At 42.0% G+C, this 25478-nt stretch overlaps 1 protein-coding gene across 3 annotated transcripts; it reads left to right on the top strand.

The window, feature by feature from the left end:
• Positions 1-343: 343 nt before the first annotated feature.
• On the top strand, positions 344-20908 carry LOC132389725 (zinc finger protein 229-like). 3 transcript variants are annotated; one of them, XM_059962289.1, is made up of 4 exons: positions 345-564; positions 1946-2113; positions 10587-10701; positions 11921-20908. In XM_059962289.1, exon 4 carries the CDS (start codon positions 12328-12330, stop codon positions 13534-13536), a length of 1209 nt encoding a protein of 402 aa, XP_059818272.1. In that variant the 5' UTR covers positions 345-564; positions 1946-2113; positions 10587-10701; positions 11921-12327; the 3' UTR covers positions 13537-20908. The 3 variants fall into 3 exon arrangements, with proteins under 3 accessions (XP_059818273.1, XP_059818272.1, XP_059818271.1); XM_059962290.1 differs by lacking the exon at positions 10587-10701 and having other exon boundaries at positions 344-564; positions 1950-2113; XM_059962288.1 differs by lacking the exon at positions 10587-10701 and having other exon boundaries at positions 347-564.
• The last annotated feature ends 4570 nt before the right edge of the window (positions 20909-25478 follow it).

Below are 25478 nucleotides of genomic sequence, written 5' to 3'. Positions count from 1 at the left end.
GTTGGGGCTTTGGACAGGGCGGGGACGAGGTTTACCAGGACACTGCCTGGATTAGAGGGCATGAGCTATAACGAGAGGTTGGACAAACTTGTGTTGTTTTCTCCAGAGCGGCGCAGGCTGCGGTGAGACTGGATGGACGTTTACAAGATTACGAGAGGAATAGATAGAGTGGACAGACGATATATTTTTCCTGGGGGTTGAAATGTCTAATACATTTAAGGTGAGAGGAGATGTGAGCGGCAAGTTTGCTTCTTTCCACAGACTAATGAGTAGTTGGAGTCTCTGCCAGCGGGAGGGGTGGGGGGGGGAGGTGTCGCCAATCACGACACGTGATCCCGTTTGCCCCTCCCATTTAACTGCAGATGGGCAGCATCTGCGCGTCTGTTACCGAGGCCCCGCCTCCCGATGATGTAACAATCTCTTCGCGCATGTTCACAGTCTCCGGGTGGACGGTGTTATCCTCTCCGCTCAGAGCTGAAGTGGGTCGGCGGTGTGTTCGGGAAAGACCTTCGTCTCTTGCGTCGGGATCACTGTCTGCGGGCCGAAGATATCACTTTCCCATCGGTGAGTATTGAGACCGATCCCGAGCGGGGAGATCCGATGTTGGCCGTGAGCCCCGAACTGAGGGCCAGGAATTCATTTGTTTCCCCAACTATCTCAGCTCGTCAGAAATGTGTCGACTTCACTTAATCTGCATTGAACGATCCAAACCAGGAGCCCAGGCTGTCTGTTTCCGCAGAATTGAAATGGAAGACCCGACCCGCCGACAGGTCACGTGAGGCTGTGTGTAGATGCCAGATCACGTGGTATGATTTTTGCCACTGAGTCCCATAACTTCCCCGAACTCGTCTCTCTTCCTGAGGCTCCTCGCGTTTGTCCTGGAGCTTTATGGCTGTTGTGACTTCTCCCGGACTGGGGTGGGTGAGAAAGAAGAACGTCCGAGGTTGTGGGGATCTTTGATTTCACTGCCTGCTTTACCGATGGACTGGGAAGTCTCGGGGGGAGAATGGTTTGAGCCTCAGCTCCAAGCAGTAGAGCTGAGCCACACGTTACTACTGTAAGTTTATGGTCCATCGACGGCGGTCGGTCCAGTATAGACAAGACAGGATCTGTAATACAAATTTCCTGAAATGGCCCTGTTTTAACCTGGAAATGGAGTGATAGTATAACAGTAAAGGAAGCACAACTTTTCCTTGTAAATTATCCTGGAACCAGTTTGTCTGTTATTCCTGGAAATGTGTCCGGTGCAGTTCTTGCTAATGAGGTTCACATGAATAATCTCAGGAATGATCGGTGTTATGTATGAGGAGCATTTGATGGTTCTGGACCTGTGCTCGATGGAGTTCAGAGGGACGGTGGGAGTGGTGGAGGGATGCATGGTTAAGTAAACCTACCGAATGCTGAAAAGTCTGGATATAGTGGACATGGAGAGGAGGTTTCCATTAGACAGGGAGTCTGTAATCTGACAGCACAGTCTCAGAATAAAGATGCTTCCTTTAAAACTGAGATAAAAAAAAATTTTTGGCTAAAAGATGTCTGATATGTGGAATTTGTTACCACAGAATTTGTTTGAGGCTGCCATTTGGGTATATTTGTGACAGATTAATATATTGATTATTGCTGAGTAGCTTCAGGGTTACAGGAGGAAGACAGGGATATGGTGTTGGAATAAAAATCAGCCATGGTTGAATGGTGGGACAGACCAGATGGATTGAATCACCTAATTCTGTTCCTGTGTCTTATGTCTTACCATGACTGAATGATGGCTCCTTCTTATCCCATATTGTCTATTTCATGTGAGGGACAATAAAAGATTGTTCACTGAGATCATTATATTTGCCTTCAATGTTTAAATTTCAGTGAGTTTTGATTCTAGTAACATTAAGCAGATATGATTGGTCCTCCTTTTCATTGTTAATGTGCTTCATTATCTTTCATGTTAAAGTTAGACCTGCAGTGAGACATTTATTGGAAGAAAAGCACACAACTGGAAGCAGAGCGCGACTGAAGTCGAGGGAACAGCAGCAAGTGAACCAGCCCGAGGATTGAGAGCACCGACTGGAGAGAACCCATCTGACTCGGAGATTCCAGTGATTCAGTCAGGAGAAAGTTGGTGAGTCTCATTTACTCAAACACTGGTCCTTTAGACAATACATACCTGTGCAAAGGAAAGTACAAAATAGTTGGGAGTGAAACAGAATGTGCCCAGAAAAACCAGTTATGCCAGTACCAGTCAGACCCAGTTGTGAAGAAGCCCACTGAACCAATATTACCTTTAAACCTTTTGCCCTTCACCCTTAACCCATGTCCTCTGGGTTTTTTTCTCCCCTAGCCTCAGTGGAAAAAGCCTGCTTGCATTCACTCTATCTATACCCATCCTAATTTTATACACCTCTATCAAATCACCCCTCATTCTCCTACGCTCCAGGGAATAAAGTCCTAACCTATTCAACCTTTCTCTGTAACTCAGTTTCTCAAGTCCCAGCAACACCCTTGTAAATCTTCTCTGCACTCTTTCGACCTTATTAATATTCTTCCTGTAATTTGGTGACCGAAACTGCACACAATACTCCAAATTCCGCCTCACTAATGCAATATACAACCTCACCATTACATTCCAACTCATATACTCAGTACTTTGATTTATAAAGGCCAATGTACCAAAAGCTCTCTTTACTACCCTATCTACATGTGATGCCACTTTTAGGGAATTTTGTATCAGTATTCCTAGATCCCTCTGTTCTAGTGCACTACTCAGTGCCCTACCATTACCTTGTATGTTCTACCTTGGTTTGACCTTCCGAAGTGGAATACCTCACACTTGTCTGTATTAAACTCTATCTGCCATTTTTCCAACTGGTTCAGATCCCTCTGCAAGCTTTGAAAACCTTCCTCACTGTGCACTACACCTCCAATCTTTGTATCATCAACAAATTTGCTGATCCAATTTACCAAATTATTATCCAGATCATTGATATAGATGACAAATAACAATAGACCCAGCACTGATCCTTGTGCTTCACCAGATTCCAGAAGGTTCACCAGATTGATTCCTGGGATGGCAGGACTTTCATATGAAGAAAGACTGGGTCGACTAGGCTTATACTCACTGGAATTTAGAAGATTAAGGGGGGATCTTATTGAAACATATAAAATTCTAAAGGGATTGGACAGGCTAGATGCAGGAAGATTGTTTCCAATGTTGGAGGAGTCCAGAACGAGGGGTCACAGTTTAAGGATAAAGGGGAAGACTTTTAGGACCGAGATGAGGAAAAACTTCTTCACACAGAGAGTGGAGAATCCGTGGAATTCTCTGCCACAGGAAACAGTTGAGGCCAGTTCATTGGCTATATTTAAGAGGGTGTTAGATATGGCCCTTGTGGCTAAAGGCATCAGGGGTATGGAGAGAAAGCAGGTACAGGGTTCTGAGTTGGATGATCAGCCATGATCATACTGAATGGCGGTGTAGGCTCGAAGGGCCAAATGGCCTACTCCTGCACCTTTTTTGTATGTTTCTATGTGTGGAAAATTAGAATCTCCCACAATCACAACCTTGTGCTTGCTACAAATACCTGCTATCTCCTTACAAATTTGCTCCTCCAATTCTCGCTCCCAATTAGGTGGTTTACAATACGCCCCTATACGTGTTACTATACCTTTCCCAATCCTCAGTTCCACCCAAATAGGGTCCCTAACTGAGCCCTGTAATCTATCCTGTCAAAGCACCGCTGTAATATTTTCTCGGACAAGCATTGCAATACCTCCGCCTCTTGCCCCTCCGATTCTATCACACCGGAAGCAACGAAATCCAGGGATATTTAGTTGCCAATCACAGCCCTCCTGCAACCCTGTTTCACTAATGGATACAACATCATATTTCCAGTTATCATTCCATGCTCTAAGCTCATCCACCTTTCTTACAATGCTCATGGCATTAAAATAGGTGCATTCCAGAAACTTTCCACCTCTTTCTCTCTGTTTCTCCTAAAGCAACTTTATTATCTCTTTTTTTTCCTTCTCCCCTACATCTTCGGTCTGAGCGCTCCTACATCAGGGAGGAAGTTCAAATCATCTCTGTGTTAAAAGTTTCGCCATCACAGTGACTGAAGGCAGCTGCAGGTTCATGAGGGACTGTTACTGTCAGATTCTGCAGTTCTTGCGGCTGCTCATCGCACCCAGGACTGAACCCTGGTCACTGAGCATTGGAGGAGTCTGTTCTGCTGATGTTAGCCTTAAACTAGGCAGAAGTTTTACATTGTGGATCTGTGAATGATAAATCAATTCTGAATCATTTATCCCGTGTCTCAGGTATTTACTGTCTCTATCACCCTCACTATGTAAGGCCACTCAGTCCATCTGGTTCCTGTCCATGTTTCTGTTCCATATCAGTTTATCAAAATCTATCTCTGCCATTTCCCTCTCAACCTCCCTATGATGACAGGTTGCAACTAGTCACCTCTCCGTGTGATAAGAGATTTCCCTTGAATTTCATAGAATTATAGAAATCTACAGAGCATTATAGACGCGTTGGCCCATAATGTTGTGCCGACCATGTAACTTACTCTAGAAACTGTCCAGAATTACCCTACCGCATAGCCACCTATTTTCCTGAGCTCCATCTAAGAGTCCCTTAAAAGATCCTATTGTATCTGCCTCTACCACCGTTGCTGGCAGTGCATTCCAAACACACACCACTTTGTTTAAAAAACTTAGCTCTGACATCTCCTCTGTACCAACGCTCAAGCAATTTAAACCTATGCCCCTCGTGTTAGCCGTTCCAGCCCTGAGAAAAAGCCTTTGGCTATCCACACGTGAAATGCCTGTCGTCATCAAATACACCTCCATGAATTTCCTGCATGATTTTCTCCATGCTGAAGAACTGTGGTTTTAACGTTCTTCAGAACTCCAGACTGAGGTGGTTAACTCCTTTTTCCCTGCTCTTTTGAACGTTTTGGGTCATTTTCACTAATTTCAAAGGACTGTGCCTCAGACAGTTGGGTTGTTGCAACGCGCCTCTAAACTCTGACAGCACATCAGCAAGTTCACACTCTGGAGAGGCCGTTCACCTGCTCAGACTGTGGGAAGGGATTCACGTTGTCATCTCACCTATTGAGACATCAGTTAGTACACACTGGTGAGAGGCCATTCACCTGCTCTGAATGTGGGAAGGGATTCGCTTTGTCATCTCACCTATTGAGACATCAGTTAGTACACACAGGTGAGAGGCCATTCACCTGCTCAGACTGTGGGAAAGGATTCACTTCATCATCTCAACTTAAGGTACATCAGTGAGTTCACACCGGGGAGAGGCCATTCACCTGCTCAGACTGTGGGAAAGGATTCACTCAGTCATCCCACCTGCGAGCACACTACTCAGTTCACACTGGGGAGACTCTGGACACAAATAAATCAGTTCTATTTTAAACTCTGTCTCTGGTACTTAGTGAATTTATAACACACGTAGTGCTCAGTAGAGAGTCAACTCAGGCTGCCTGGACCTTGCTGAGATTCAATTCCACAACAGTCCTTTTAAATCATCCCCTGTTATTCACCTCTCACTCTCCCTGTGGTGATGGGTTCCAAACAGTCACTACTCTGTGGGTGAAGAGGTTTCCCTTGAATTTCCAGCAGACTGAAGAAGTTGAGCTGACTGCAGTTCTACCTGAGATGTTCTTCGCCCTTCAAATCTCTGGATGAGGAAGAGTGACATTGGTAGTTAACCTCCGTAATCACGACTCATTTCCATCTTATGGGTCATTTCTCCTGATAACAAAGGGTTGTTGAAAACACCAGTGTTCTTTAAAGACTGGAAGTAGAATCGGAAACCATCAGTTGGATGTTCAAAGAATCATGGTCAGAAACCAGAGGCAGGTCTGCACACGGTAGAGTTTGGGGCTCTGGAAGATGGTTGGGGTAAGAATGTATCGTGAGAAGGGAATCAGCAGCAGGGAGAGGAACTGCATAACAGAGTAGGAACATTTCAAAGCTGATTGACAGAAAATAATTGGGTTGTCTGACTGATGACAGAAACAATACCTGTGGTGAGGTGCTCCATTGGTCGAGGGAGATCTGGGTGTTGGGAATGGTTATATCTTTTGAGGGAGTTAGTCCTGCTTGTTTATCCTGTAGTATAATTTCTGGATGGTTATTATATAACCACATAACAATTACAGCACGGAAACAGGCCTTCTCGGCCCTTCTCGTCCGTGCTGAAACCTTACTCTCACCTAATCCCACCGAACTGCACTCACCCCATAAAAAATATCGAACCTGCTTCTACCACTTTTACTAGAAGCTCCTCCACACAGCTACCACTCTCTGAGTAAAGAAGTTCCCACTCATGTTACCCCTAAACTTTTTCCCCCTAACTCTCAACTCATGTCCTTTTGTTTGCATCTCCCCTACTCTCAATGGAAAAAGCCTATCCACGTCAACTCAATCTATCCCCATCATAATTTTAAATTCCTCTATCGAGTCCCCCCTGAACCTTCTACACTCCAAAGAATAAAGACCTAACTTGTTCAACCTTTACCTATAACTTAGGTGTTGAAACCCAGGTAACATTCTAGAAAATTTTCTCCGTACTCTCTCAATTATATTGACATCTTTCTTATAATTTGGTGAACAGAACTGCACACAATACTCCAAATTCAGCCTGAACAATGCCTTGTATAATTTTAACATTACATCCCAACTCCTATACTCAGTGCTCTGATTTATAAAGGCCAGCATACCAAAAGCTTTCTTTACAACCCTATCCACATGAGATGCCACCTTCAGGGGACTATTCACCATTATTCTATTATCTATGTCCCATAGATCACTCTGTCTACTGCATTCTTCAATGCCCTACCATTTACCATGTAAGTCCTATTTTAGTCCAAAATGTAGCTCCTCACACTTATTAGCATTAACCTCCATCTGCGATCTTTCTGTCCACTCTTCTAACTGGCTTAAATCTCTCTGCAAGCTTTGCAAACCTACTTCATTATCCACAATGCCACCTATCTTAGTATTATCTGCATACTTTCCAATCCAATGTACCGCTCCATCATCCAGATCATTAATGTATATGACAAACAACATTGGACCCAGTACTAATCCCTGAGGCACACCGCTAGTCACCGGCCTCTAGCCTGACAAACAGTTATCCACCACTACTCTCTGGCATCTCCCACCCAGCCACTGTTGAATCCATTTTACTACTTCAATATTAATACCTGACGATTGAACCTTTGTAACTATCCTTCCATGTGGAATCTTGTCAAAGGCCTTACTGAAGTCCATATAGACAACATCCACTGCTTTACCCTCATCAACTTTCCTAGTAACCACTTCAAAAAGTTCAATACGGTTTGTAAAACATGATCTTCCACGCACAAATCCATGTTGACTGTTCCTAATCAAACCCTGTCTAATCAGATAATTATATACCATATCCAAGAATATTTTCCATTAATTTATCCATCACTGATGTCAAACTTACAGGCCCATCATTGCTAGGTTTACTGTGAGACCCCTTTTTAAACAATGGAACATGAGCAATTTGCCAATCTTCTGGCACCATCCATGTTTTTAATGATATTTGAAATATTTCCGACAGAGCTCCTGCTGTTTCTACACTAAATTCCCTCAAGGTTCTAGAGAATATCCTGTCAGGAACCGGAGGGTTGTCCACTTTTATATTCCTTAAAAGCTCCTTACTTCCTTTTCTTTAATCATCAGAGTTTCCGTATCTACCCTACTTGTTTCTCTTACCTTACATAATTCAATATCCTTCTCCTTTGTGAATACCAATGAAAATAATTTTTCAAAATCTCCCCCATAGCTGTCCACTCTGATTCTCTAAGGGACCAATTTTATCCCTCACTATCGTTTTGCTATTAATATAACTGTAGAAACCCTTTGGATTCATTTTCACCTTACTTGCCAAAGCAACCTCATATCCTCTTTTAGCTTTTCTAATTACTTTCTTAAGATTCTTTTTACATTCTTTATATTCCTCGAGCACCTCATTTGCTCCATGCTGCCTATATTTATTATAGATCTCTTTTTCCGAACCATGTTTCCAATATCTCTTGAAACCATGGCTCTCTAGAACTTTTAACCTTTCCTTTCAACCTAATAGGAACATAAAGATCCTGTACCCTCAAAATTTCACCTTTAAATGAACTCCATTTCTTTGTTGTATCCTTCCCATAAACAAATTGTCCCAATCCACTCCTAAATCTTTTCACATTTCATCAAAGTCAGCCTTTCTCCAATCAAAAATCTCAACCCTGGGTCCAGTCCTATCCTTTTCCATAATTATATTGAAACTAATGGTATTGTGATCACTGGACCCGAAGTGCTCCCCAACACATACCTCTGTCACCTGACCTATCTCATTCCCAGCAGGAGATCCAACACTGCCATTTCTCTAATTGGTACCTCCATGTATTGCTGCAAAAACCTATCCTGCACACATTTTACAAACTCCAAACCATCCATCCCTTTTACAGAATGGACTTCCAGTCTGTGTGTGGAAAATTAAAATCTGCCACAATCACAACCTTGTGCTTACTACAAATATCTGCTATCTCCTTACAAATTTGCTCCTCCAATTCTCGCTCCCCATTATGTGGTCTATAATACACTCTTATAAGTGTTACTACACCTTTCCCATTCCTCAATTCCACCCAAGTAGTCTCCCTAGACGAGCCCTCTAATCTGTCCTGTCAAAACACCAATGTAATATTTTCTCGGACAAGCAATGCAATGCCTCATCCTCTTGCCCCTCCGATTCTATCACACCTTAAACAATGAAATCTAGGAATATTTAGTTGCCAATCACACCTGTCCTGCAACCATGTTTCACTAATAGCTACAACATCATATTTCCATGTCTCAATCCATGCTCTAACCTCATCCACCTATCTAACAATGCTCCTAGCATTAAAATAGATGCATTTAAGAATCTCTCCACCTCTTCCTCTCTGTTTATCCCTAATGGTGCACGCAACTTTATTACCTTTTTGTTTTCCTTCTCCCCTACATCTTCGGTCTGAACCCTCCTACATCAGGGAGGAAGTTCAAATCACCTCTGTGTTAAAAGTTTAACCATCACAGTAACTGAAGGCAGCTGCAGGTTCATGAGGAACTGTTACTGTCTAATTCTGCAGTTTTTGCGGCTGCTCATCGCACCCAGGACTGAACCCTGGTCACTGAGCATTGGAGGAGTCTGTTCTGCTGATGTTAGTGTTAAACTAGACTGGTGTTTAATACTGTGGATCTGTGAAAGATAAAACAGTTTTGTATCAAATCCCATGTCTCAGGTACTTACTGTTTGTACCACACTCACAATGTACACTGGAAAGGCCACTCGGCCCATCTGGTTCATGCCCATGTTTCTGTTCCATATCCGTATATCAAAATCTACCCCTGCCGTTCCCCTCTCACTCTCCTTGAGATGACAGGTTGCAACTAGTCACCACTCTGTGGGATAGGAGATTTCCCTTGAATTTCATAGAATCATCGAAATCTATTTTCCTAAGCTCCATGTACCTTTCTGAGAGTCTCTTAAAAGACCCTATTGTATCTGCCTCTACCACTGTCAGTGCATTCCACACACACACCACTACCACTCTTTGCTTAAAAAAATCTTTGCTCTGATATCTCCTCTGCAACTACTTCCAGGCAGCTTAAACCTATTTCCCCTCGTGTTAGCCATTTCTGCACTGGGAAAAAGCCTCTGGCTATCCAGACGACCAATGCCTCTCATCATCTTATACACCTGAATGATTTTCTCCAGTCTGAGTAAGATGATGAGCTCACTGTGGTTTTGACATTCTCGCCCCTCCCCATCCCCTCCCCCTCTCCTACCCCTCTCCCCCTCCCCGTCTTTCCCTCCCCCTCCCTTCCCCCTCCTCCTTTGTGTTTTACGTCAAAGACCCTTCTCACTCAGGCACTTAAAGCGACACTCGCAGTAAACGAACCTGCAGTTTCGTAACACAATGCACCTCCAAAGTCTGACAGCAGACAAGTGAGTGAATCTTCGATGGTGCAGAGTCAAAAACCAAAGATTTGCCAGATTGAGTCAGGCTTTGGGGCTGCAAAGAGAGATGGGGTCTAGAGTTTACGAGGAGGAGGAATCAGACCAGCAGGATGTGGCTACACAAGAAAGATTAGAAGCATTTGGAAACTGGTTGATCGAAAAAAAAAGGTGGTTAATTTCTGCAAAATACTGGTGGAAATCAACAGTCAGGCAGCAATTGTGAAGAGGCATGAAAAGACAACGTTTACACCGAGCCTCTTCAGCACGCCTAGACTGTGTACTCCGCTGCTTAGTTGCTGCTTGAACTGCAGAGTTCCTCCAGCATTTTGTGTGTATGTATCTCTGTATTCCCAGCAACTGCAGAATCTCCTGTGTTTTATAACCGCATTTTACTTTGGCATTAGATGCGCGTTGATATTGAGTATATTGCTTATGGGAGCTGCTTTCTGCGTTAAAACAGCTACAGATTTTTCGATACACACGAAAAAAAATAAGGTATGGACCTTGAACCGGTGCCTGCACAAATTTTTAATGGCACTCTGATTACCCATAGGGCCATGAGTTAAAAATTTCGCTGTCGATGAAATGCGCAGGCGTCAGGCTGAGGACATCCCCAAGTATCAAGTATGCACGCAGCACACTGAAGGCATTGAAAATGTCGGATGTAGGTAAGAGCGATTGTCCGTGATTTTATCTTAAACACTGGCTTCAGGATAATTCCTGTGAAATCCAGACATCATAGTCCGCAATCCCGGGTCAGTCCTGCTCTCTTCCCTCTCTCTCAGCCCCACGATCCGTACACGGTCCCAGGGGAGCTTCCGGCTGATGAGGGAATGGGAACCGATGGATCTCTCAGACAGAGCTGAGCTCCAGCTATCTAAATGCAAGGATTAGGAACTCGGAGGAAGGGCACAAAATCTTTTACATCACCAGTTGAGAAAATCACTTTTGTTCTACCTCCAATCACAAAGAAGAGGAAATCTGCAGATGCTGGAAATCCCAAGCAACACACACAAAATGCCAGAGGAACTCAGCATTGGTACTCAATCCAGTCAATGCCAAACAAACATTTAAACTGTCTAATGCAACTACCTGCACTGGGACCATCGCCCTCCATACCCCTACTGTCCAGGCTCCCATCCAAACTTCTTTTAAATGGTGAAACCGAGCTCATATTCACCACTTGTCCTGGCATCTCACTGCACGCTCTCACAACCATTTCAGTAAAGAGCTTTTCCAAATGTTCCCATTAAATTTTCACTTCCCCGCTTACCCATGACCTATGGTTGTCATCACACCCATCCTCAGTGGAAAAAGCTGCTTACCTGTACCCTATCTATACTGTCATAATGTTGTCTATTCCCAACAAATCCTCAAAGAAATGTATAATATCTTTGTTTATGTTTAGAGCCTTTTTCAGATGTATAAGATGATGAGGGACACTGATCGTGTGGATAGCTAGAGGTTTTTACCCCAGGGCTGAAATGGCTAATGTGAAGGGGTATAGTTTCAAGGTGCTTGAAAGTTGATATGGAGGGGATGTCAGGGGTAACTTTATTTACACTGAGAGTTGTGGGTGCATGGAACGGATTGCAGGCTACTTGTGTGAGATTGTTTCAGTTACTGTGGGGGAGGAACCCATGCAGCTCAGGAGGAACAGGGAATAATACCAATTGAGAGAGTCAGACTGAGCCAGGTCACAGATTGGAGACGGCAGAAATGCCCCATTCTTATAGAGACAGGAAAAGCGTCAGGAGATGATTTCTGTCTCCAACTTGGGTTGAACTTCACTGTAACAGTGTGATGCCAGGTCACACCTTGACAACTCAAGCGATCTCATTAGAAATGTCCTACACCCATTGATGGATTTTGTAAATCTTTTTACAGGTTAAAAATGACAAGGAATTTGCCTAAGGGAATCTCGAACACAACACGCCAGTTTTGCTGTCTCTGTCCAGATATTTAAGAACAGGAGCAAGGGATTCAGCCGATCATCCTTCCTGCTCAGACTGTCGAGAGGGATTCACTTGATCATCTGACCAATTGGCATGCCCATTAGTTTACATGGGGGGAGCCCATTCATCTGCTCAGACGGTGGGAATGGATTCACTCAGTCATCTCAACTGAAGGTACATCAGCAAGTTCACACTGGGACAAGGCCATTCACCTGTCCTGTGAGTGAGCAGGGATTCAGTGGGTCTTCCCACCTGTGGACACACCAGTCAGATCACATTGGGCAAAGACTGGTCATCTGAAGAATTTGTGGGGAAGCATTCACTCTGTCATCTGACCTAATGGCTCAACAGCGAGTTCACACTCGGGAGCGGCCGTTCACCTGCTCAGACTGTGGGAAAGGATTCACTCAGTCATCTCAGTTACTGAGACACCAGTCAGTTCACACTGGGGACAGGCCATTCAACTGCTCGCTCTGCAGGAAGGGATTCCCTTCCGCATATAAGCTACTGAGACACCAGTCAGTTCACACTGGGGAGAGGCCATTCACCTGCTCAGACTGTGGGAAGGGATTCACTTCATCATATCAGCTACTGAGACACCAGTCAGTTCACACCGGAGAGTGGCCGTTCACCTGCTCAGACTGTGGGAAGCGATTCACTGAATTATCTCGACTGAAGATACATCAGCGAGTTCACACTGGAGAGAGGCCGTTCACCTGCTCAGATTGTGGGAAGGGATTCGCACAGTCATCTCAACTGAAGGTACATCAGCGAGTTCACACTGGGGAAAGGCCGTTCACCTGCTCGGACTGTGGGAAGGGATTCACTTCATCATCTCTACTGAAGGTACATCAGCGAGTTCACACTGGGGAGAAGCCATTCACCTGCTTGGACTGTGGCAAGGCATTCACTTCATCAGCTCACTTACTGAGACACCAGCAGCGAGTTCACACTGGGGAGAAGCCATTCACCTGCTCAATCTGTTGGAAAGGATTCACTTCGTCATATAAGTTACTGAAACACCGGTCAGTTCACACCAGAGAGTGGCCGTTCACCTGCTCAGACTGCGGGAAGGGATTCACCGAATTACCTCAACTGAAGGTACATCAGCGAGTTCACACCAGAGAGAGGCCATTCACCTGCTCAAAATGTGGGAAGGGATTCGCTCAGTCATCTCAACTGAAGGTACATCAGCGAGTTCACACTGGAGAGAAGCCGTTCACCTGCTCAGACTGTGGGAAAGGTTTTACTCAGTTATCTCAACTGAAGGCACACCAGAGCGTTCACACCGGAGAGTGGCCAATCACCTGCTCGGACTGCGGGAAGGGATTCGCTTCGTCATCCCATCTGAAGATACATCAGCGAGTTCACACTGGAGAGAAGCCGTTCACCTGCTCAGACTGTGGGAAGGGTTTCTCTTCGTCATCCCACCTGAAGGTACATCAGCGAGTTCACACTGGAGAGAGGCCATTCACCTGCTCAAACTGTGGGAAAGGATTCACTCAGTCATCCATCCTAAAGGCACACCAGCGACTTCACACTGGGTAGAGACTGATCTGCTCGGACTTTGGAAAAAGATTCTCTCAGCCAAATCAACCAGTGTGCATCATTGAGTTCACACTGGGGAGAGGCCATTCACCGGCTGTGAATGTAGGAAGCGATTCACTCCATCATCTAATCTTATGTAGCTCTCAGTTCTTCTGGCAGCTTAACAGAGGGGGTTATAGCCCCCCCCCCCAGTCCAGTTTGGCCAAACTGAAGAATCTCGTTTGGGTGGATACTGTGCGATGTGTCCCCTGTGTAATGTGTCCCTGGGGTTTATACTTTCTGTGGACTGTCTCTTTAAAATGCAAAGAGAACCGAGACTGACGTTGGACACGCTGTTGGATTTCTGCAGAAGTGCTGGGTTGCTATGATGACCAGCTAATGTTTATGTTCTGTGTGGTTAAGCAAGGTCAGAATGATCCTTTACCGACACAGAACAAGCAAGCGACTTCTTACAGAGAGAGGGGGCGGAGCTACGTGATGGACAGCTGGTGTTCAGCACAACGGTATTTAAACACACGTAACTGCTTTACTCGCAGGACACGCAGACGCTCAAAGGCTAGTGATGAAAGTTTCTGCTGGTTGGACTTTCTTGTACCCACAAGGGTGGGATTTGAGGATTGATAAAGAAGAATCGATCTGTGGCTGTTAGTGCGTGTAAGAGCGACCCTGTGGGATCTACCGGAGAGTCTAACCCTTACCTGGGTTGGTAGACTTTCTCGTGAAGAAGGTGCTCTTGAGTTGGTCACGTCTGGCTAACTTGGAAGATTTGATGGGCATTGGAAAAGGTCGACAACACCTGTTTACTTGGATTACATCTCCCTCACCCTCGCCCTCTCCTTCCCTCCCTCCCTCCCCCTCCAATCTTGTGAACTAAATTGAATCTACCACATCATCGTAAGACTGGCGGTGAAGACCCGAGGGGCCGAATGGTCTACTTCTGCACCTATTTCCTATTGTCTATTGACTATATCGTTTACCACCTAGGTTTTGGATTTTATATACAGGTGGCTCCCGTTTTTCGGACGTTTGCTTTACAACAGCTCATTGTTATGAAAGACCTACGTTAGTACCTGTTTTTTCTAACCAAAGAGGATTTTCGCTTTTACGATAAAGATGATGCCTGCTTTATATGTGAGTTTACCCCGAGAAAGGCTACCGTGACCGTGAAGCCTTGTGCGGCAGTTGTGTACGCATGCGTGCACGTGCCGATTTTTTTTTTCTCTCCAAATCAATTTCAGTTCACTATCTTCTGGATTTTCAGTGAAACTACACCGTACATACAATATTTCTACTTTATATAGTGTGTATACTTATCATTCCTACTTTTACTATAGGTTAGTGTTATTTTAGGTTTTATGTGCTATTTGGTATGATTTGGTGGGTTATTCTTTGGGCCTGGGAACATCCACAATCTTTTCCCATTTAAATTAATGGTGATTGCTTCTTCGCTTCATGACATTTCGGCTTACAAATGGTTTCATAGGAACGCTCTAGCTTTAGATACAGGGGGAAACCTGTATTTACACCTATGCATAACATTGCTAACCCTTGGATTATCTGGTTTAAGTTCACTATTATTAGTAGTTACCACTAAAATAGTGTTTGTTCACTGCAAAACCCTACTCCCAAGTGTGTTCAATTGTTGCTGGTAGTTTTATAGGTTTGCGTCTGTGCGACACCTGAAGTAACAAATGGTACATGATATGTGATTACACTATTAACATTTATAATTCTTACTTTGAATAAAGGGTCAGTAAAGAAAACAAAAAAAAAGAAAAAGGGCCCACTCAATCCATTCACGTCTTCTCATCTCTCCCCAGCAAAAGACCCTGAAAATCTCTTTTCCAGACTCACAAGAAAGAACATTTCTGTCATTGGATAGCCTCGCACTCCAAAACCCTGTCATCTCTAGTTGTAACCTATACATTGCTGCTGCAGAGAAACCATTACCTCAGCAGTGAAACATTACAGAGAGGCCATTACATCAGCAATTGAATCCTTACAGTGTGTTACACTTGTGACACACTACTGGGTTCAAACTGGGGAGAAAGTTTCAATGAGCTGCATGCTGGATATTAGTCTATCACCGTTGCTGAATGCAATTTTGGGAGTGACTGTCGGTGCTGAACTCTGCAATTATTGCTGCTGCTCACCACACCCAGTTCTGCACCATGGTCACTGGGCATTGGAGGAGTTTTTTCTGCTGCACATTCACCTTTAATGGAACTGCAGTTTAATATTCTGGATCTGAGACAAATAAACCAGTTCTATTTTAAACTCTGTCTTCCACCTACTAAATCTGCCTCAGCTATTCAATCGTTTCTCTCTAATTATGATATCTCTGATATATGGTGTTTCCTTCATCCTACTGAGAGAGATTATTCTTTTTTTTCACATGTTCACCATACCTTTACTAGAATTGACTACTTCTTACTCGACAATCAACTCATTCCATTTGTCTATTCTTGTGATTATCAGAGTATACTGATTTCTGACCATGCCCCAATTACTCTGTCCTTAAATTTTCCTGGCCTTCCTCAGAGGAATAAACACTGGCGGTTTGATAAGACTTTACTATTGGATGATGATTTTCTAAAATTTATCAAAGATCAGATAACCTTTTATTTTAACACCAATACATCACCTGAAGTGTCATCCCAGATTGTCTGGGATGCCATGAAAGCGTATCTGAGGGGTCAAATAATCTCCTATACAGCAATTCTTAATAGAAAGTCCTGTGCAGATTGATTAGACCTCATTAATCAGATTAAAGAGTTGAATCAACTCCATGCGCAAACTAAGAATCTTGAACTATACAAGAAACGTGTAGAACTTCAAACTAAATTTAATCTTCTGTCCACTCAATCTGTCGAACGCCAACTTCTTGAAAGTAAGAGTGGTTTTTATATTCATGGTGACAAATCTGGTAAATTTCTAGCCAATCAGCTGAGGCATTCCAAAGCCAAGCAACATATTACAAAGATCCGGAAGGAGAATGGAGACCTTACATCGGATCACTTAGAAATCAATGACGCATTTAAAAAATTCTATTCTCGACTTTATTCCTCTGAATCATTAAATGACAATATCTCTATCAATCATTTTTTAAATAATCTGAATATTCCTTCACTTTCATCCGATTTTAAAGCCAAACTTAATGCACCTATATCATTAGAAGAAATATCTTCTGCAATTTCTGCATTGTCCTCAGGGAAATCTCCAGGACCTGATGGGTTCCCCATAGAATTTTATAAATCATTCTCTTCACTTCTCTCCCCTCAGTTACTTTCAGTATTATCTGACTCATTTAACTACAGCAAATTGCCACCCTCTTTCAATGAGGCTTCTATTATTCTTTTATTTAGAAAGGTTAAAGACACAACAGAGTGTTCCTCGTATAGGCCGATTTCATTGCTTAATGTTGATGTTAAAATCTTGGCCAAAGTTTTGGCATAGATTAGAAACTTATTCCCTCTATTGTTTCTGATGATCAAACTGGTTTTATTAAAAACCGTCTTCCTTTTTTTTTAACATTCGGCGTTTATTTAACATTTTATATTCACCTCCAACTGGGATTCCTGAATGTGTTATTTCCCTTGATGCGGAGAAAGCATTTGATCGTATAGAGTGGAACTACCATTTTGCAGTTTTAGAAAAAATTTGACTTCGGTCAAAGTTTTATCTCTTGGATCAAATTGCTGTATTTGTGTCCGACTGCCTCTGTTTTAACTAAATCTCAGAAATCCCAGTTATTTAACCTCAAACGTGGCACCCGTCAGGGATGGATGCCCTTTAAGTCCCTTTCTCTTTGATTTGGCTATAGAACCTTTGGCGATAGCTTTTCGAAATTGTCCTGAACTGACCGGGATTTGGAGATGGGGTGTTGAGCATAAAGTTTCTATTTATGTTGATGACTTATTACTTTTTCTTTCAAATCGGTCTACATCCTTACCTCCAATGTTTTCACTTCTTGACCAGTTTAGCCAGTTCTCTGGATATAAACTTAATTTACATAAGAGCGAACTTTCCCCAATTAATAAAAAAGCACAAGAATTAACATTTCGTGATCTCCCCTTTAAAGTAGTCCACGATCAATTTACTTATCTTGGGATTATATTCACAAGGAAGTTTAAAGATCTCTTTCGTGAAAATTTTGCCAATCTTTCATATACTATAAAACAGAGTCTGTTACATTGGTCACCTCTATCTATGCCTTTGGTAGGTCGTATTAATGTTGTTAAAATGTATGTTCTCCCTAAACTTTTATATTTATTTCAATCAATCCCAATTTTTATTCCTAAATTCTTATTTGATTCCTTAGACTCTGTTATTTTGTCATATCTGTGGAAGAATAAGCGCTCTAGAATTAACAAAGTTTATCTCCAAAAATCTAAAGAAGATGGTGGCATGGCTTTACCTAACTTTTGTTTATATTATTGGGCAGCCAATATATGTTGTGCTACCTTCTGGTCTTTTTTCCATGGCCAACCCGAGTGCCCTAAATAGGTGGCAATGGAGTTGAGCTCCACTAAAGAATTATCTATCTCTGCACTTCTCGGCACCGTACTCCCTAGTAGTTTGTCCAGATTAATAGTTAATCCTCTTGTCAGACACACTTTGCGTATATGGGCTCAGTTTAGGAAACTTTATGGGTTCCATGGTATTTCCTTTTCTAGCCCTATCTTACATAATCACCTTTTTTTTTACCTACTGCATATGACTCAGCCTTCCATGATTGGTATAGGAAGGGCATTAGACATTTTGAAGATTTTTTTATTGATAATCGCTTTGCCTCTTTTCAACAGCTCTCTGCTAAGTTTAATCTGCCTAATGCTCATTTTTTTAGATATCTCCAAATTAGACACTTTATTACTCCTTTAATCCCTAACTTCCCTGAAATGCCTGAGAAAAATGTTATGGACTTATTTCTTTCTATTAATCCACTAGGTAAAGTTTTAATATCATTTATTCGTGATAAATTAGCAGCCCTACGACGTGCCCTTGTGGATAAACTTAAAATGGCATGGGAGGATGATTTAAATACCTCTTTATCCGATGAGACTTGGAACTCGATTCTCAAATCGGTTAACCCAACCTCCCTGTGTGCTCGCCATTGCCTTTTATAGTTTAAGATTGTTCATAGAGCCCATATGTCTAAATCCAAATGATCTCTGTTTTACTGTAACATCAGTCCGCTTTGTGATAAATGAGGCCTCTCTCATTCATATGTAATGGCTTTGTCCTAGCTTGGAGAAATTTTGGAAAGATGTCTTCATAATGTTATCGTATATTCAGAATCACCACCTAGAACCTAACCCTTTAATTGCTTTGTTTGGTTTCGGGGGTGAGACAGATTTACGTCTGAGTTTGACTCAGTGTCGAATATTATCTTTTGCCTCTCTCCTGGCTAGGCGTTTAATCTTCCTTAGATGGAGAGATGTTGCCCCGCCCACACATGCTCAATGGCTTAACGATATCATGGCCTGCTTAGACCTTGAAAAAATTCATTATTCAGTCCTTAATTCGGATTTGAAGTTCTATAAGGTCTGGGGACCTTTTATTGAGTACTTTCATAACCTTCCTCTTGACTAAGGTTTTTTTTTCGGTCCCTTGCTTTCAGCTCCTTTTTTTTTGGTAGTAGGCATTAATGCCTTCTATTGCTAAGTGTATTCACAGTTCGGGGGTTTGATTGTCCTAATTTATATTCTCTATATTGTGTTGTGGTTGGTCTGGAGTTTTTTTTTGTTGCGGGGCTTGGGGAGGACACTAATTTTACATGTCTTCAATTTGGCTGCTTTCTCAATTATCTTTCTTCGTATCAGATTATTATTGTATGTTTATTTTTGCACTGTATCAATGTTCTTCATTTTGATCCGGGCTTTTTTTATCTGTAGCTATGTAGAAAATGTATAAAAAAACTAATAAAAAAACTCTGTGTTTGGTACTTAGTGAATTTATAACACAACTGGTGTACTCAGGCCTGCTGAACCCGGCCAGTGAATCTGTTCCACATTCGTCCATCTGAATCCTCCCCTGTTGTTTCCCTTGAATTCTCTGCAGACTGAGGAAGTCGAGATGGCTGCAGTTCTAATCTCTGGGCTGATGAAGAATGACATTGTTCGTTAACCTCCTTAATCACAACTCATTTCCACATTATGACTCATTTTCCCTGCTTTTAAAGGGTTGTTGGAAACGCCACTGTCCTCTAAAGACTTAAATTGGAATGGGAACCCATAAGTTGGATGTTCGAAGGAGCAGGGTCAGAGATCAGAGGTGGGTCTGCACAGGGCAGAGTTTGGGACTCTGGGCGATGGATGGACTAAGAACGTATGATGAGGAAAAAGGACTCAACAGTGGGACGTGGCAATGGATGACAGAGTAGCAACATTTGGACGTTAATTGGCAGACGAAATAACTTGGTTATCTGACTGACGAAAAATGCCAGTGGTGAGGGGCCCCATTGGTCGAGGCACATGTGTGTGTTGAGAATGGTTATACCTATTGAGGGAGTTATTCCTGCTTGTTTATCCTGTAATATTATATCTGAATGGTTATTTGAGATGATCCTATCTGAAACAATGTATTGATTATCATATAATTTGTGAGATTATGTCCTTAACTGAATCAGGCTTGAAGGCATGGTGCCTTAATGAAGTTACCGTGGTCATTCATCAGTTTGTGTTTTAAAGCAAGATTTTGGTGAATGATTTTTGCCACTTGATTTTACCTGCATAAGTAATCAGATTGAGTTCAACTACTGCAGGATCCTGGAATGTGTTGGGTTGTGTCTGGTTTCTCTTGGCATTTTCTGCATTTAGTGTCTTGTTTGCTTGTATTGCATGTATTTCAGATTTTTTTTCTTTTTCTTAAACACCTTGTCCTGTATTTCCGCAAGGAACTCCTCTGTTTCTGGGAAGAGCTCTCCAACTCTCAGTCAGGTGCTCGGTGCTTCCTTGTCACCATCGAGTCTTCTCAGATCGTTGGGATGTCTCCCATGGAGGGTCATACTCATTCCACTGGTTCATGTTTTCTTCCAGAGTGATGATTCAATTTTCTGAGTTGGCCTCTCATTTAAGTTTTCTGCTCTGTATTTCTTATCACGATTGCATATACACACATGGAGTGCTGAATCCAGTTCATTTTTGATGAAAATACATATAACTAGAAGTTTAATCTGACTGTTGTGTGATTTCGTTTTATTTCATGTGTGTTATTTCTCTTCCTCCTCCTGTCCAAGGCAGTGTTAATCTAAGTGGGTTTGAGTGTAAATGGTCTTTTCTAAAGCTTTCTTAAGTTCTTGTTTATCATTCTAAATTTTACTGATTGAAAAGGGACCAAGATATTTTTAATTAAAAAAAATTCAATGTCGGTATTGATGAAAATGTTTATTGCCTGTATTGTATTTGTTAATTATTGAGCTCTATTTGGTAGTTTTTTTTAAAGCCTTGGACTAAATTTTGTCAAAGGTTTTCCCTATTCCGCACTACTTTCTATTTTCTTTGCTTGTTGGTATTCCAGATACGAGGGTATCAAGAGTCCCGGTGAAGGGTCTTGGCCCGAAATGTTGATTCCCATCCATAGATGCTGCCTGACATGCTGAGCTCCTCCAGCACTTTGTGTGTAGTTCTCTAGATTTCTAGCATCTGCAGGTCCTCTTGTTTCCCAGATAGTTATGTTTCTTGAAAGAACAAGCCAAGAACAAGCGAGTAGTGGGGTTGTGTGGCTCTGTTGGTGAAATATTAAATAAAATCATTAGCAAGAGGTAGTAAAGGGTTGGAAGGTGTAGAATCTGTGGGTAGCATTAAGGAACAGCAAATGTTAAGAAAAACCCTGATGGGAATTGTGCAGAGACTTTCAAACAATAGTAAGAATGAGGTCCACAAATTACAATGGGAAATAGAAAATGTGTGCCATACGGGCGATGTTACCAGAGTCATGGGGGATTGTCATTCAGGTGATTAAGAAAATTAGGATGCTATTGGTCTCAAGAGGAGGAATTCCTAGAATGCCTACGAGATGGGTTTTTTGTTATAGCAGCTCATGGTTGAGCCCGCTTGGGGATCAGATATACTGGATTATTGTAATGAACTGGAATTAATTAGGTCACTTCAGTCCAAAGAACCCTTAGGGGTAAGTGCTCTTAATATGATCAAATTCACCCCGAAATTAGAGAAGGAGAAGCTAAAGTCAGATATGGAATAAAGAGAATTAGAGAGGCATGAGATTAAAAATAGGTCAAAATTGATTTTAAAAGAATATGGGCAGGGACGAAAACAGAACAGCAATGGCTGGAATTTCTGGAAGCAATTTGGAAGGCACAGGATATATACAGTGGCATACAAAAGTTTGGGCACCCCGGTCAAAATTTCTATTCCTGTGAATAGCTAAGCGAGTAAAAGATGACCTGATTACAAAAGGCATAAAGTTAAAGATGACACATTTCTTTAATATTTTAAGCAAGATTACATTTTTAGTTCCATCTTTTACAATCTCAAAATAATAAACAAGAAAAAAGGCCAGAAGCAAAGGTTTGTGTACCCTGCATTGTCAGTACTGAGTAACACCCCCTTTGGCAAGTATCACAGCTTGTAAACACTTTCTGTAGCAAGCCAAGAGTCTTTCGGTTCTTGTTTGGGTAAATGTCTGTGTTCAGTCATAAGTAGCAAAGTACTGACTATGGAAATTACAAATCAGAATATTATTAGAGTCACAGAGAGCAGCAGCTCAGAAACAGGCCGCTCGGCCCTTCTAGTCCATGCCGACCTGTTTTTGTTGTTACTGCCTGGTTCCAGCTACCTGCAGCAGAGCCTCCATACACCTCCCATCCACGTCCTCACACAAATTCCTTTTTAGTGTCTAAATCAAACCCACATTCTCCACTTCCACTGGCAGCTCATTCCACACTCTCACCAACCTCTAAGTGAAGAATTCCCCTTCAGATTCCCCAAAAATAATTCACTTTCACCCTGAACGAATGTCCAAAGTCAGGGTGAGAAGGAGGACGGGGCAGAGAGGGAAGACGGTCAAATGCAGAGAGGGAAACAGAGCAGAAAGTTTATACTGAATATCTTTCAGAAATAGTAATTGAACTTGCTGCAAACCTACTCTTCATATCCTGTACATTCTTAACCAAATTATTGATCTAGATGACAATAATGGTTGATGTTCAAAGTAAATGTTATTATCAGAGTACGTATATGTCACCACGTACAACCCTGAGATTGTTTTTCCTACTGGAATGCTTAGCAAATCTATAGAATAGAAACAGGAGCAATGAAAGATCAAGTGGAGCATAGAATTCAACAAACTGCAAATGCAAATATAATTAAATATCAATGAATAATGAGAGCAATGGGGTGTAACCCTGGGGAGCCTCACTAGGCAGGGGCCTCGAGTCCAATAAACAGCCTCCCACCATCACTCTCTGCTTCCTACCATCAAGACAACTGTGCATCCAGTTATCCAGCTTCCCTGGATCCCATGTGGTCTGACTTTCCACAGGAACTTAACATGCTGAACCTTACCAAAGGCCTCACTGATGCCCAAATAGGCCACGATCCTGGGACAGAGGTGTCTCAGATCAGAGGGCAAGGATTTAAGCAGAGGATGAAGAGGTTTAGAGGGATCTGAGGAAGAGATTTCTCACTCAGAGGGTAGCTGAAATCTGGAACTCACTGCCCGAGGTGTCCACAGTTTTCCTTACTCCTTCATGTCCACCTAAAGGCACACTATGAGCTAAAGTCAAAATCTCATTTCGATAAACGTTCGGGATAACTACCTGGTAAACAACATTCCAATCCTCACTTGCAGGAATTGTAGGTGATCTCCACTTCCTCATCAACACTCCTTTTTCCAAGTAATATCCTCCTGGCACCTTCTCAATTTCACTACCTAGTAAAGCTTGTTCTCTTAATTTTATAATCTCAGGGTCTCTATTCTGCTCTGCTATCATCTCCTTCCGAGACAGAGATAAATCTTCATAGTCAGACTTACTCCAAGAATCTTGTACAGACAACGAAGATAAGAAAGTCTCTGACAGATTCTCAAATCTCGAATCCTGAGTTGAACAGTCCTGAGTAAAAACCTCATTCTGCGCATCAATCTTTTTAGCCATAGCTCTAGTTACAACACCCGAAGAATCTGTGTTAGAATTCAACTCTGGTTCCGCTGACTCCATTGTCAAATGCACTTCAGGAAAAACTTGTCCACCTGCCAAGTCATTACTTAATAATAAAGAAATACCCTTCACAGGTACGCAATTCTGTAATCCTACTTTAACAAATCCAGTAACTAACCCTGACTTTAAATTTACTTCATGTAAATGTACAGGCAAAAAATCACTCCCAACACCTCTTATGTAATTCACCTCACCAGTATCAGACTCTTCATTAAACTTCAACACACTGTCTCACATCAGTGATTGAGAAGCTCCAGTATCCCTAAGGATTTTTATTGGCACCAGAGTAGATCCTTTTTTGAAGGATACAAACCCTTCAGTTATAAAAGGATCATATCCCTTATTAACTTATTCAGACTCTAACAAAGCCTCATTTGTGTTTATCAAACCCTGTAACTTTACAGGTGCTTCAGTATGTTGCACACAAGCATCTGAAACTGCTTCCTTCTCTTTCTTTTTCAATCTGATACAGTTAGCTATTACATGGCCAGGCTTCTTACAAGAGTTACAAATAAGACCAAACTGTCTATCCTTAAGAGGTTTTCCTTCCTCCTTACCTTTCTCATTAACTTCTGATTTAATTTCTGATTTACCTCGAGTCTCTATGTTATTTTTCCTCTTAAAATTTCTACCCAGAGGAAATTTATTCTTATGGATTAAAACATACTCATCAGCTAATCTAGCACAATCCTGCAATTTATCAGTACACCTCTCATTTAAGTAGGTCTTTACTTCAACAGGAATGCTTCTTTTAAATTCCTCCATTAAAATCAGCTCTTTCAATGTATTATAATCCCCATTTGCATTTCTAAGAGAAACCCATCTCTCAAAACACACAGGTTTATCATACGCAAATTCCACATAAGTTTTATCCACAGACATTTTCAAACTTCTGAATCTTTCCATATAAGCTTCTGGGACTAATTCGTATGCGTTTGGAATATGCATTTTCACAATATCATAATCAAGTGCTTGCACAGCTGTTAAAGCTGTGTAAGCTTGTTGTGCTTTACCTTTAATTACACTCTGTAACAACACTGACCATTTATCTTTCGGCCACTCTAACATCCGAGCAATAGTTTCAAAATGTTGAAAATATCTTTCCACTTCTGTTTCACTGAATGGAGGGACCAATTTAATTTCTTGACTAGCAACAAACCGTTTTTCAGAACCAGAAGAATATTTCGCAGACCTTAATTCCTCCATTGCATATGCAAATTCCCTCTTCATTTGTTTAGCCTCCAATTTAAAACGCTCCATTTTCATTTGTTCGATTTGCAACTGTATCTCCAGATTACATATTGGAAACGTCTCTAAAACCGAATCATCAAAAACATCCGAATCCACATAGTGTGACGCGATTTTTCTCTGTATCACAGCCTTTGATGTAGTCTGCAAAATACCTTCAAGTTGCAATCTACGAGCTATCTCAGACACCTCGGTTTTTTTCGCCTTTGCTAACAACTCCGCATCTGGCGAAACCAGAAACTCATCAATATTCATTGTTGCCGAAAAACACTCACAAGCCAATCAAACAATAGAATCGAGTATTCCCCTTTTCCAAAACACCGAACGATTCAAAAGTTAGCAAGCATTTAAACTCAAACGATCCAATCCGGACGCAGCCCCCATGTTTATGTTACATATTCAGGCAACAATAAATATATGAGTTCGGCAAGGGTTTATATAACAAACAACACGTTTATTAACGCTGAAGACAAACCCCCAAAAGTAAACAAACACTAACATAACCGAAAACAGCTGC

This window comes from Hypanus sabinus, unplaced genomic scaffold (genome assembly GCF_030144855.1).
Source record: "Hypanus sabinus isolate sHypSab1 unplaced genomic scaffold, sHypSab1.hap1 scaffold_637, whole genome shotgun sequence".
Lineage (NCBI taxonomy): Eukaryota > Metazoa > Chordata > Chondrichthyes > Myliobatiformes > Dasyatidae > Hypanus > Hypanus sabinus.
Note: the sequence above shows the minus strand (reverse complement) of the source record. Positions and strands in the feature narration are given on the sequence as shown.

Coding starts and splice junctions, on each gene's coding strand:
- LOC132389725 (XM_059962290.1), top strand. CDS start 12,328: ATGGCTCAACAGCGAGTTCACACTCGGGAGCGGCCGTTCACCTGCTCA.